Source organism: Nerophis lumbriciformis, linkage group LG26, assembly GCF_033978685.3.
Source record: "Nerophis lumbriciformis linkage group LG26, RoL_Nlum_v2.1, whole genome shotgun sequence".
Taxonomy (NCBI): domain Eukaryota; kingdom Metazoa; phylum Chordata; class Actinopteri; order Syngnathiformes; family Syngnathidae; genus Nerophis; species Nerophis lumbriciformis.
In genome coordinates this window covers 20,110,402-20,123,758 of record NC_084573.2, presented here as the reverse complement: position 1 = coordinate 20,123,758, position 13,357 = coordinate 20,110,402, and the positions used below count along the sequence as shown (strand labels likewise).

General features: G+C 37.9%; 1 protein-coding gene across 1 annotated transcript in view; it reads left to right on the top strand.

The window, feature by feature from the left end:
- The window catches only part of rngtt (RNA guanylyltransferase and 5'-phosphatase), a 246,934-nt gene that overhangs the window by 189,682 nt on the left and 43,895 nt on the right, over positions 1-13,357 (top strand). Inside the window, exon 13 of the mRNA XM_061987246.2 lies at positions 2,409-2,509. Within this exon, the coding sequence (XP_061843230.1) occupies positions 2,409-2,509 (101 nt within the window). The remainder of the gene's footprint in view (positions 1-2,408; positions 2,510-13,357) is intronic.

The window sequence follows — 13,357 nt, the reverse complement described above, 5'->3', positions numbered from 1 at the left end:
TTTGGGGTCATTGTCCTGTTAGAACACCCAACTGCACCCATAACCCAACATCCGGGCTGAGGATTTTAGGTTGTCCTGAAGAATAATCCTCCTTTTTCATTGTCCCATTTATTCTCTGTAAAGCAAGTTCCATCGGCAGCAAAACAGGCCCAGAGCATAATACTACCACCACCATGCTTGACGGTAGGAATGGTATTCCTGGGATTAAAGTCCTCACCTTTTCTCCTCCAAACACATTGCTGTGTATTGTGGACAATAAAAAAAGGAGGATTACCACCAAATTCTTCAGAACAACCAAAAATCATCAGCCCGGAGTGGTCAAAAATTCAACCTGAAGCTTGCCAGAAGATTGTGGATGGCTACCAAAAGCGCCTTATTGCAGTGAAACTTGCCAAGGGACATGTAACCAAATATTAACATTGCTGTATGTATACTTTTGACCCAGCAGATTTGGTCACATTTTCAGTAGACCCATAATAAATTCATAAAAGAACCAAACTTCATTAATGTTTTTTGTGACCAACAAGTATGTGCTCCAATCACTCTATCACAAAAAAATAAGAGTTGTAGAAATTATTGGAAACTCATTATGTTCTTTACAAGTGTATGTAAACTTTTGACCACGACTGTATGTTCCAGTTTTGCACACATTTCTATTAATTCAATAAATGTGGGAATTTTCTTATTACAAATGCACTGTTTTTTAAAGTTGCAAGTGATAAACGCTTATTTAGTCAAACAAAAAGAAATGTAAAACTGCGTCAACATACATAAATTAAAGATGCATCAATAATCAATTTCTAATCGAATCGTAGCTCCTGAATCGTAATTGTAATCGAATCATGAGGTGCCCAAAAATTCCCACTTCTCGAGTCTTGTATTCAGCCATGTAAGTAAGCTATTCAGAGTCCTGTCCCACAATGCACTGCGGCTCCACGTCACACTTTCAAGCCCTACATGACGGCTTTGTTGTAATAGTAGGGAACTGTGAAGTCCCTGCAATCTGATTGGTTGAAATACTTAAGGCCCGAAACATGGATAGGTTTGACTGAGGAACTGATTTCTATTTCCATTTTAACCTATGAGAAAGATTGCTTCAAAATCCAAACAAAGTTCCATTGTACCATAAAACAAACAAAAAAGACATTCATCCAAAGCACCTTTGCCCCAATATGAGCATTGTTCATCCGGTGAGCCAAGACTTGATTGCCATTTTTAATTTGACAAGCAGCATCATGTTTGTATCTGCCTCTGGTGATTTCTACTCTGACATATGTGGGCGGAACCTCATTTAGTCACGTGATCAATGTGACAGAGCAGGATCTCCTGAGGAATCCTGTCTGTTTTCCAGACATCTTCCCTCTGAGTAGACTTCTGTTACTGGGCAACCTGGCGGTGACAGAATCTGGTCATCTGTTGCCGCCTCCGCCCGCCATGAATACACATTTCTCATATTCAACTGCGCGTCATATCCTCCTAAATGTCAAGCACACAGAAACAATCAAAGTGGTGGAGGAAAACCTGCTTTACAGCGTGGGTTGATTTGTTTTTTACACCCAATAGTTTGTTGCGATTCAACGGTGCAATTGTCTCCGCTTCTAAACATTAACAAACCTTAAACAGCTTTTCAAACGCTCCTGTTTACACTCTGGTTTTCAGTGGAGATTAACAGACAGAATATTAAATCTATATTTTAACCATGGCCGCTACTTAAAAATTGTGCTCACTTATTGCTGAGCCATTAAGTCTGCGGCGACATGGAGACCATACTTGCCAACCCTCCCGATTTTCCCGGGAGACTCCCGAATATCAGTGCCCCTCCCGAAAATCTCCCGGGGCAACCATTCTCCCGAATTTCTCACGATTTCCACCTGGACAACAATATTGGGGGCGTGCCTTAAAGGCACTTTAGCGACTTGTCGTCACGTCCGCTTTTCCTCCATACAAACAGCGTGCCGGCCCAGTCACATAATATAAGCGGCTTTCACACACACATAAGTGAATGCAAGCATACTTGATCAACAGCCATACAGGTCACACTGAGGGTGGCCGTATAAACAACTTTAACACTGTTACAAATATGCGCCACACTGTGAACCCACACCAAACAAGAATGACAAACACATTTCGGGAGAACATCCGCACCGTAACACAACATAAACACAACAGAACAAATACCCAGAATCCCCTTGCAGCACTAACTCTTCCAGGACGCTACAATATACACCCCCACTACCACCAAACCCCCCCCCCCCCCCCCCCACCCCACCCACCTCCCATCTCCCGAATTCGGAGGTCTCAAGGTTGGCAAGTATGATGGAGACATAATAACATATGCAGCATCTGTAATCCTTTTTCATTAAAGTTGAATATGTGCTCACATGAGCAAATGTTCATATTGTTTGCAGAAATACAAAGCCGGAAGGTGTGATGACATCCTCAAATGGAAGCCTCCGAATCTCAATTCAGTGGACTTTCGCCTCAAGATTACGACAGTCGGAGGAGAAGGGTATGTACTTCAAACAGTATTTCAAACACTACATATGTTGTTTTGCGCTGACATTGTTTTACATCAACACATTATTATTATGCTTTAATTTTTATCTATTATTTTCCCTCCGGGTTGCCTTGGGGAGCAATTTCTCTTATGGAAACGCTGCGGCAGTCTGCAGAGTTCTTTCCTGTCACCATAGCCCCCACCCCAGAATGTTTGCTTTAAGAGCTTCTAAGTGCAAAGAGCATAGCTGCCCTTTGCATTTTCCCCTCATTCTGTGGTCATCATCTTCTGCAGCATGAATTATTCAGATTCACCGGTGCTTATCTTTGTCCCCGCGCCCTCTTTGAAAAGACAGTTCTCTGCTGTAAAAAGCAGTCATTTCTTTCCAGGTAATTAGCGACTTTCAATGTTTCTTTTATGCATTAGTAAACAGGTTGTAAACTGGAAGTGGCCAGACTAGTCTTATTGACATAACCTGAAAATGGATTTCATTATTTGGAAAATAAAGGGGTGTAAAAATATGAATTGATATACTAGTACAGCATTACAACACCATGCCCCCAAGCTTCACAAGCCCTTTACAAGCCAATTGGAATTTGGACGCGCAGTTCCATTCTCAAATTGGATAAGCAACAGTGAAATTAAGCGTAACCCTGCACCCTCGCTGCCTGCTTCTTCTGCCAAGCAGAAATGTGTAGCCATATCGCAGAGAACAGTGCATTATTATAGTAATTGCACATTACTAAATTACAAATTCTACCAAAAACTTAATGTATTTTAAATTTTCTAACACTTTTTTGCAATAAACTGCCTAAAGTGCTTCATTTATTTGATTCTGTGCATTAAGAAATGTTAAAACTGCAGGAGTTTGGAAGAGTTGGGTGTCATCCGCATAACAGTGAAAGTTAACACCGTATTTGCGTATGATGTCACCTAGCGGAAGCATGTAGATACTGAAGAGTGCGGGGCCAAGAACCGAACCCTGTGGAACTTTGCACGTTACTTTAACATACTCCGAGGTTACATTGTTATGGGAAACGCACTGCATCCTGTCAGTAAATATGAGTTAAACCAAGAAAAGGCTAAGTCTGACATACCAATACGTGTTTTGATACGTTCCAATTAGAGATGTCCAGCAGAGATGATAAATGCGTTAAAATGTAATATCGGAAATTATCGGTATCGTTTTTTTTATTATCGGTATAGTTTTTGTTTGTTTGTTTGTTTTTTTGTTTTGTTTTTTGTTTTGTTTTTTGTTTTTTTATTAAATCAACATAAAAAACACAAGATACACTTACAATTAGTGCACCAACCCAAAAAACCTTCCTCCCCCATTTACACTCATTCACACAAAAGGGTTGTTTCTTTCTGTTATTAATATTTTGGTTCCTACATTATATATCAATACAGTCTGCAAGGGATACAGTCCGTAAGCACACATGATTGTGCGTGCTGCTGGTCCACTAATAGTACTAACCTTTAACAGTTAATTTTACTAATTTTCATTAATTACTAGTTTCAATGTAACTGTTTTTATATTGTTTTACTTTCTTTTTTTATTCAAGAAAATGTTTTTAATTTATTTATCTTATTTTATTTTTTTTTTTTTAAAGTACCTTCTCTTCACCATACCTGGTTGTCCAAATTAGGCATAATAATGTGTTAATTCCACGACTGTATAGATCGGTTGATATCGGTATCGGTTGATATCGGTATCGGTAATTAAAGAGTTGGACAATATCGGAATATCGGATATCGGCAAAAAGCCATTATCGGACATCCCTAGTTCTAATGAAATATTATGATCGACGGTATCGAAAGCAGCGCTAAGATCAAGAAGCAGCAACATGGATGATGCATTAGCATCCATAGTTAGTAATAGATCATTAGTCATTTTTGTGAGGGCTGTCTCCTTAGAGTGATTTGCCCTGAAACCGGACTGAAAGGGTTCACAGAGATTGTTAGACGCCACGTGTTCATTTAGCTGCTGTGCAACAATTTTTTCGAGGATTTTCAAGATAAAGGGAAGGTGGGACATCGGCCGGTAGTTTACCATGAGGTCAGGATCGAGATTAGGTCTTTTGAGCAGAGGATGAATAACCGCTTTTTTGAATGTTAGGGAAACAGTGCCAGGGGAAAGTGATAAGTTTATAGTATTTAGCACTGATGGTCCTAACATTACAAACAGCTCCTTGATAAGTTTCCCAGGAAGTGGGTCAAGTCGTTGTGGGTTGAGGATGTCGTTATGGCTTGTGCAGCCCTTTGAGACACTTGTGATTAAGGGCTATATGAGTAAACTTTGATTGATTGATTTATTGTTTGGAAGCCTTCCTCAAGTATAATAGTTCCAATCCTAATAAGTATAGGCACAGCAAGAAGAAACAACATTCAAAAGCCAAGTGGCAATGCATAACTCTAGGAAAGTTCAGTGTTATACTATACTATACTAGGGCTGATATGGTATCAACTTAATATCAGTATCAGCCAACATTTAATGGTCCAATATCGGTATCATATCAGTAGTTAAAACTTTGTATCGGAACACCAATTAGTAATAGTGTGTTTAGTCATGCTGTCATGGACAGTAAATGTACAGTGCTATACAAGCTGTACGCTAAATATTCTAAAGTATGCCTGGGCAATATAGCCTAAAAATAAAATCCTCCCGATTTTTTTACAAAAAATTCAATTTACGATTTTTTCAGATTTTTTTCCATACTTTAGAAAAAAAATGTTTGAATACAAATGACAGAGATTTTTCAAAACACATTTTTCTTTTATTTAATCAAAAACTAGTAGATTGAAATGACACTGCATACACTGCATCTTACTCTTGGCACAATTCTAATTTGTATAATGTTCTTTTTTAGACCAGATTTAAATTGTACTTTTTATGGAATAATTTTCAAAGAATTAAATTAAGAGCTTCCATTGGCAAGCAATACTTGAATGGAATACTTTTGTTAACAAAAAATGTAGCATTGTACATTTTGCTTGCAAAAAATGGCCAACATTGGGGTCAATAAAGTGCAAACTTCATATTGACATCTTGAATAACATACTTCTGTAAATAAAAATGTTGTATGAAACATTGTATCCAAATAAATAAGGAAGAAAAACATTCAGAGGACGATAGTTTGTTTCAGTAAGTAGATAAAGTAAACGCAGCCTTTTTCCTTCACACATCTTGGCGGTGTACATAGGGACTGCTTTAGTGTTCGCCCTACGCTTTGTGCTTCTTTCTCATCATACATGGCATTATCATACATACCTTTTTAAATGTTTCCACTAGGGTTGTACGGTATACCGGTATTGGTATAGCACCGCGATACTATTGAATCATATTCGGTACTATAGCGCCTCTGAAGCGTACCGGTCCCCCACTCACCCGTCCACCCGTCATCGTCACATCATGACATTGCTGGTTTACGAGCAGACGAGCATGTTTGGCGGCGCACAATCACGGAGTACTTACAGACAGAGTACTAACAGACACATAGTGTAGACAGAAAAGTGTGAACGAATGCATTTTGGCTCAAAAACTAACGATAAAGGTGAAGCTATACACTGAAACGCCCTCAGGAAGAGGTGCTTTAAGACATGGCTAGCTAGCCATGTCCACATCCGCAGTCGGCAGTGTTTTAGCTACTTCTAAATCACTAATCCTTGCCTCCATGGTGACAAATAAAGTAGGTTTCTTACAAGTATCAACCCTGCAGAACGAGGAACAGCTAAACATGCTTCACTACACACCGTAGCTCACTGGCGTCACCACTAATGACGCCATTCCCGAATGTAAACAAACGCCATTGGTGGATCTACACCTGACATCCACTGTAATGATACCAAATTCAGGAGCGTATCTAGTCGATACTACTATGATTTTATCAATATTTTTTAGCATCACAAAATCTTCTTTCGTTTTTTTAAGTTTCATATTATGTTTATAAAGTTAGGAAATATGTCCCTGGACACATGAGGACTTTGAATATGACCAATGTAACTACTTGGTATCGGATCATTACCCAAATTTGTGATATCATCCAAAACTAACTAACTAAAGCATCCAAACAGAAGGATACGTGATTATTACATTTTAACAGAAGTGTAGAAGTGCAGATAGAACATGTTAAAAGAGAAAACAAGCAGATATTAACAGTAAATGAACAAGTAGATTAATAATTCATTTTCTACCACTTGTCCCTCATAATTTTAAACAAAATAATAGAATGATAAATGACACAATATGTTACTGCATACAGTTAAAAATCACCTTACTATGGTGGAAACTAGTGTTGTCCCAATACCAATATTTTGATACCGGTACCAAAATGTATTTCGATACTTTTCGGTACTTTTCTAAATAAAGTTTACCACAAAAAATTTCATTATTGGCTTTATTTTAACAAAAAATCTTACGGTACATTAAACATATGTTTCTTATTGCAAGTTTGTCTTTAAATAAAATAGTGAAGATACAAGACAACTTGTCTTTTATTAGTAAGTAAACAAACAAAGGCTCCTAATTAGTGTGCTGACATATGCAGTAACATATTGTGTCATTTATCATTCTATAATTTTGTCAAAATTATTAAGGACAAGTGGTAGAAAATGAATTATTAATCTACTTGTTTATTTAATGTTAATATCTGCTTGTTTTCTCTCTTAACATGTTCTATCTACACTTCTGTTAAAATGTAATAATCACTTATTCTTCTGTTTGGATGCTTTAGTTAGTTAGTTTTGGATGATACCACAAATCTGGGTATTTGGTTAGTTAGTTTTGGATGATACCATTAATTAGCATTAGTTTCCATCACAGTAAGGTGATTTTTAACCCTGTAGTGTTTTGTTGTTGTAGCAAGTTGTATTTCCTTTTTGAAACAAACTGCCGCAAAACCAAAGTACTGACAACACTTTTCTTTTCTTAGGAATAAACTTCTCGCTCTCGTTAGCATTAGCCATGATTTGCTATGTTTGCCGCTAAGGAAGTAATGGGACGGCGCAAGCTACGGAAACTCCCAAGGGGCAAAAAGTATGTAAGAGCAAGAGGAGAATTAAAAAAAAAAAAAAGTTTTATGTTTAAATCGTCTGCAACAAAAAACTCAAATATATCGATAAAATCAACATATCACCCAGGCCTATTTTAAAGTATATCCAAGTTAGAATTTTCTATAGTATTATCTTTTTAAAAGATTTACTGTAATAAAAATGGCTGGTGAGATGTACGCACATTTAAGAGATATTCTATAATAACCACGCCTTCTCCTGGTTGTCAATTGTGATCATCCAGTTTGTCCAATACATATTTTATTATCCTTGGTTGTGCATGGTAAGTAGCAAATGTTTTTATCTTATTATGCTAAATAGTGCACTGAAAGCCCAGCTGTGTCCAGTTACACTCACACAAAGGTGCTAGTATGGCTGTTACACCCCCCTCCCACTTCTGTTGGCACATCGGTGGCTACATTGTGTGCTTGGCTGTGGCACAGTGTGTGAGGACTGTGCGAGTGCACTCAAGCAGACCCATCACAGCAGGGCTTGATGGTCACGCAGCCTCGTCCTCTGAGAGCCAGGTGACCTCACTGACTGTCCCAGCGCTGGGCCTGCCATTACTCATCACCAGCAGATTGGGAGGATCACAGTCGCGCCTTCTTGCATGAAATGTCGGCGTGCTACTTGTGGGGGAGAACACAGAGCATTGTTGTTATCGAGAGTGTTGTGATATTTCCCCAAAAAGAGGGCTTCATTTACAGAACGGCCCTAATCAGCCCTCGTTCCATCTTAGTGTGCAGGCTTTTCAAGTCTCTCCACTCGAGAAAAACAGAGCTGGACAGACACACACAAGGTGGTAAGAGCAGTTTATCAGCCCACACAATCAATCCTTCAGCATGTCTTTGGCTCGCAAGTTTTATCACCGTCTCTGAGCACAAGCACATAGGCAAGCTGTCATTATTGTATAGCGGGAGGGGAACAACATTCTGTGCTATTGAAAATCCCCTCAGCACAGTGGAATCCAACAGTCCCAGAGTATTGTATGGATCGCTTAAATCAGAGGTGCGCAAACTTTTTGCCTCCAAGGGCCAAAGGGAAAATGTGCTAATGGTCTGCGGGCCAAACAGAGATATTTTACCATAGTGGTCCATGGGCCAAACAGCGATTTTTACCATGCAGCAGCACCATCTGTGAGGAATTTAGTCTTATACTGCCATATACTGTATATACATAGGGTAATAAAGATTTGTTTTAATGATTGTCACTTGTGATGTCCGATAATGGCTTTTTGCCGATATCCGATATTGTCCAACTCTTAATTACCGATACCGATATCAACCGATACCGATATATACAGTCGTGGAATTAACACATTATTATGCCTAATTTGGACAACCAGGTATGGTGAAGATAAGGTTCTTTTAAAAAAAAAAAAAAAAAATGAAATAAGATAAATAAATTTAAAACATTTTATTGAATAAAAAAGAAAGTAAAACAATATAAAAACAGTTACATAGAAACTAGTAATTAATGAAAATGAGTAAAATTAACTGTTAAAGGTTAGTACTATTAGTGGACCAGCAGCATGCACAATCATGTGTGCTTACGGACTGTATCCCTTGCAGACTGTATTGATATATATTGATATATAATGTAGGAACCAGAATATTAATAAGAGAAAGAAACAACCCTTTTGTGTGAATGAGTGTAAATGGGGGAGGGAGGTTTTTTGGGGTTAGTGTACTAATTGTAAGTGTATCTTGTGTTTTTTATGTTGATTTAATAAAAAATAAATAAATAAATAAAAAACCCGATACCGATAATAATAAAAAACGATACGATAGTTTGACACCCCTGCATTACATCATCCTTCAATAGGCGTGTGGTTGTTTTCAAATTCTCAGAAATGGAGGTCGGTGCTGTTTAACTAGCTCTCTAGAGGCGTCTTGTTTCTTCTTTCCTGATTGAGGCAAGACTCAAGTGTCATTACAGCATCTCAGTGGATATTTGTGTAATGGATCCACCCATCATTCCTTTGCTCCTTCATACTGCATAACACGCTCAACACTGGATCTCTTTATGTTTTGATTGTTGATGTTTTCATTCCCATCATTTCCTAAATCTTGAACTGGTGAGGCAACAGACAAAGCTAACTTTCTTGAGATGGAATTTATGGCTCTTTGAAGGAAGCCAAATCTTAAGGGGCCATTCCTTTTAAAGACCCATTGAAAAAACTGTCTGGTTGTTATATTTTTTGTTATAAGATTGGTATTAGAATAATTCAAACGTATATTCCACCAATATTTACTGTATTGGTGGAAATTATTCTGAAATATAATATAATATTTAATTGGGCTGGTTGTATTCTATTAGGTGGTAAATAAGTAAGTACATTTTATTTATAAAGCGCTTTTCACAGATAAACTCACAAAGAGCTGTACAAAATATAGATGAAGTAAAACAACAATCCAATTGTGAATTATATTTTGTATAGCGCTTTTCTCAAGTGACTCAAAGCGCTTTACATAGAGAAACCCAATATCTAAGTTACATTTTTAAACCAGTGTGGGTGGCACTGGGAGCAGGTGGGTAAAGTGTCTTGCCCAAGGACACAACGGCAGTGACCAGGATGGCGGAAGCGGGGATCGAACCTGCAACCCTGAAGTTGCTGGCACGGCCACTCTACCAACCGAGCTATACCGCCCCACAATTAAAACAACAGGGGCAACATCATAAAAAGGATACAATGTGGATTAAAATTGATAGTTAAAAGGTACATTAACTAAAAGCTTTACTAAAAAGAGAAGTTTTCAAATGTTTCAACACAGTCAAGATCACGGAGGGACTGGTACAAATATTTCCAGAGTCTGGGAGCTATAGCCCGGAATGCCAGGTCTCCACAGGTTTTAAAACAAGTGTTTGGGATCTTTAGAAGACCCTGGCCTGAAGACCGGAGGCTGTGCCCTGAAGAGTAGGGGCATAGCAAGTCAGTGATGTACTGAGGGGCCCCACCATGCAACGCACGGAATGTCAGGACTAAAATTATAAACTCAATGAGGAATTTAACTGGAAGTCAATGAAGACTGGATAAAATGGGGGTAATATGGACTGTTCTGGGTGCAACATATTACAGTGCTTTGAAAATAAAAGTATTTTCTCTTAAAAACTATGCATGCTACAGATAGTCCATGCAAACAAAAACATTCCACCAACATTTAAACAATACTATGGTACCTCACCTTCAGAGTGCCCCAACTTAAAAGGGAACTGCATTTGCAAAATAAAAATAACAGCCATCGTCATGTCTTTTATAATGATTAAAAACATTTTTTTAAAACAGTGCAGTTCCCCTTTAAGAGAGTTTTGCGATAAGGCTGCCTCGCAAACACATGCTTTCTTATTGCAATCCAAAAGTTACTCACTGATATTAAAAACAAACCCAAAAATGGGTGTTGTTAAAAAAGGGTCTTCTAATATTCGGAGCTGTCTTATATTCAGGGAAATATGTTTATTGATATTGTATTTTATTTTTAAACAGTTTATGGACAGTGTGCACGATACATTATTCACAAGGAATCGAAGGGTGCACCAGATTTAGTTACTGACTGATTTCCATTCATAGTCAAAAATTTGACACCATCTAACATACAGTATGAATTGGAGAAAACAAATGACACGACTACTAAAAACAATAAAATTACGACTTATAAAACAACATCAACTCGCATAGAAAACAGTACAACATTACACAGCAACATAATACAAAAAACACTTTCTCTTACAATCTCCCATTATTCAAAAAGAGACCTATACCACTGTACATTTATAAAATGCATATCCTGGAAAGTATAAGTCATAAAGTGTCTGTGCAAAGAGGTCTATAATTCATAAAACGCAGAAAGATACAAATGCATAAATTACTAAACACTAGGGGTGTCAAAAAAAAAAAATTCTGATTAATCGCAATTCTTATTTGTGACTATTCCCAATCGATTAAAAAAAAAGTATTTTTTTAATTTTTTTTTCAATCTGCTCTGTCTCGCCACTTTGTCAAATCATATTGTTGATGTAGATGCTCATTTCTGCTGTACAGATTTACTTTATAAAAGAAAAGTGTTAGATACTTCTCTTGTTGCCTAATTTGTATTTGACTTTATTAAATGTTTGGGAAGCATTTCATTAAACAAAACCACTTTTCTTTTAAGTAACATATAAATTGATCAGAGCTGTTTATTTTAAGGAGGAATGTAGTGAATCATAGAACTGGCATCCAATGTTATTAAAATATGTACTGATTTCGAATCAAGAATCGTTTGGAATCGAGACTCGATTCTGAACCAAATCGTTACCCACAAGAATCGAATCGAATCGTCTGGTGCCCAAAGATTCACAGCCCTACGAAACACTTACTTTAAAATTTGTTGAAATACTTTCAGGCCATGCCACAATACGTAGCTGCGATGTACAGTTATAAAACATATTCTCAAAACCTATGATATTAACAGTGATTAAATGCAGCTGAGAGAGGCTCCAGGCCCCCCACGACCCCGAAAGGGACAAGCGGTAGAAAATGGATGGATGGATAAATGCATGCACATATTTAAAACCTATACATAAAATTCTACAACAATACACAGTTACAAATACTACAATCTTTTAATGTTAAACTAGCTATGCTATATACTGCCTATCATTTTAAGATACTAATCCAGTAAGCACTGGTTGTTCAGTAACTAATATCTTGCAACAAAAAATATATAATTTGTTAAATTTTTCAGGTGTGTGGGAAGCTTATTACAGCTATAATTACAAAATTGTGGATGGATGTTGAAATATTTCCTTCATGTTGTTTATAACTTCCTACCATGCCAATATAATCTGGTGGGTTCCCAAGCAATGCATCGAGAAAACGGCTGCTGTGGCCTTGAAATCGTTTTCCCTCAAATGGATATCTAAATCATTTCACCTTTTGATCAGCTAAGGCTTCTTTTGTTTTTCTGAAGACGACCTGGCATTTAGATCAAGCCAACAACTTTATACAGTAGATTGTATTTTTTTAAAGGTCGCACTGTGTAACGACATTTATTTGGCTCCGACCGTGGCAAATCACTGCTGTCGTGTGCTCGTTTTTCTCCTTGTAACACATGTGTTAGTCAGACTTATTAATAGAACAATGATAAGAAAGGACACGTGCATGTGGCCATTACTGCAGCTATTTGGCTCTTTTAATGTCCTATGGCAGCTTCCTTCCTGCTCATGCTTGCTATTATTACGCAGAAGGGGTCTGAGGGGGTGGACTGACGTCGTACGATTTTAGCTCAGCCCCCCAATGAGTTGCACCAGTGATACACCGTAGTTTGAGCTATCAGTTAAGACACAATAGCCCCCTTTTATTTCCGCATTGAGGATGGTTAACTAAAATAAAACAGGCACTGGCTCTTGAATCGTCAATTTTAATAGAACTGGAGTGCCTGCAAATAACACCAGGCTCATGACTGGAGGGGGGTGTTAGGCACACTGTGTGATTAAGACATCTGTTGGGTTTCATATTGGGGGATGAGACACAAATACTACACAAACCGTGAACACACGTCAACCCCACTAAGGTGACAATGATAATGCTAATGCTGACTACTGTCAGTAACGTCTCAGACGAAAGCACGTTGTGATGCCCGCAATCTCATTTTCGATTCTGCACATTTGCCTCCGATTTATCATAGCCTTGGATTCTGATTGTGGACATAATGTCGTTTTCTCTGCACCTCAAGCTGTGCACGCAGACAGAATGGCTCACGGGGGTGTAATCTCACATTCCTGCCGTTCTGTTACTAGCTGCAAAATGGAAGCAGTGTGATCTTTCGAGTT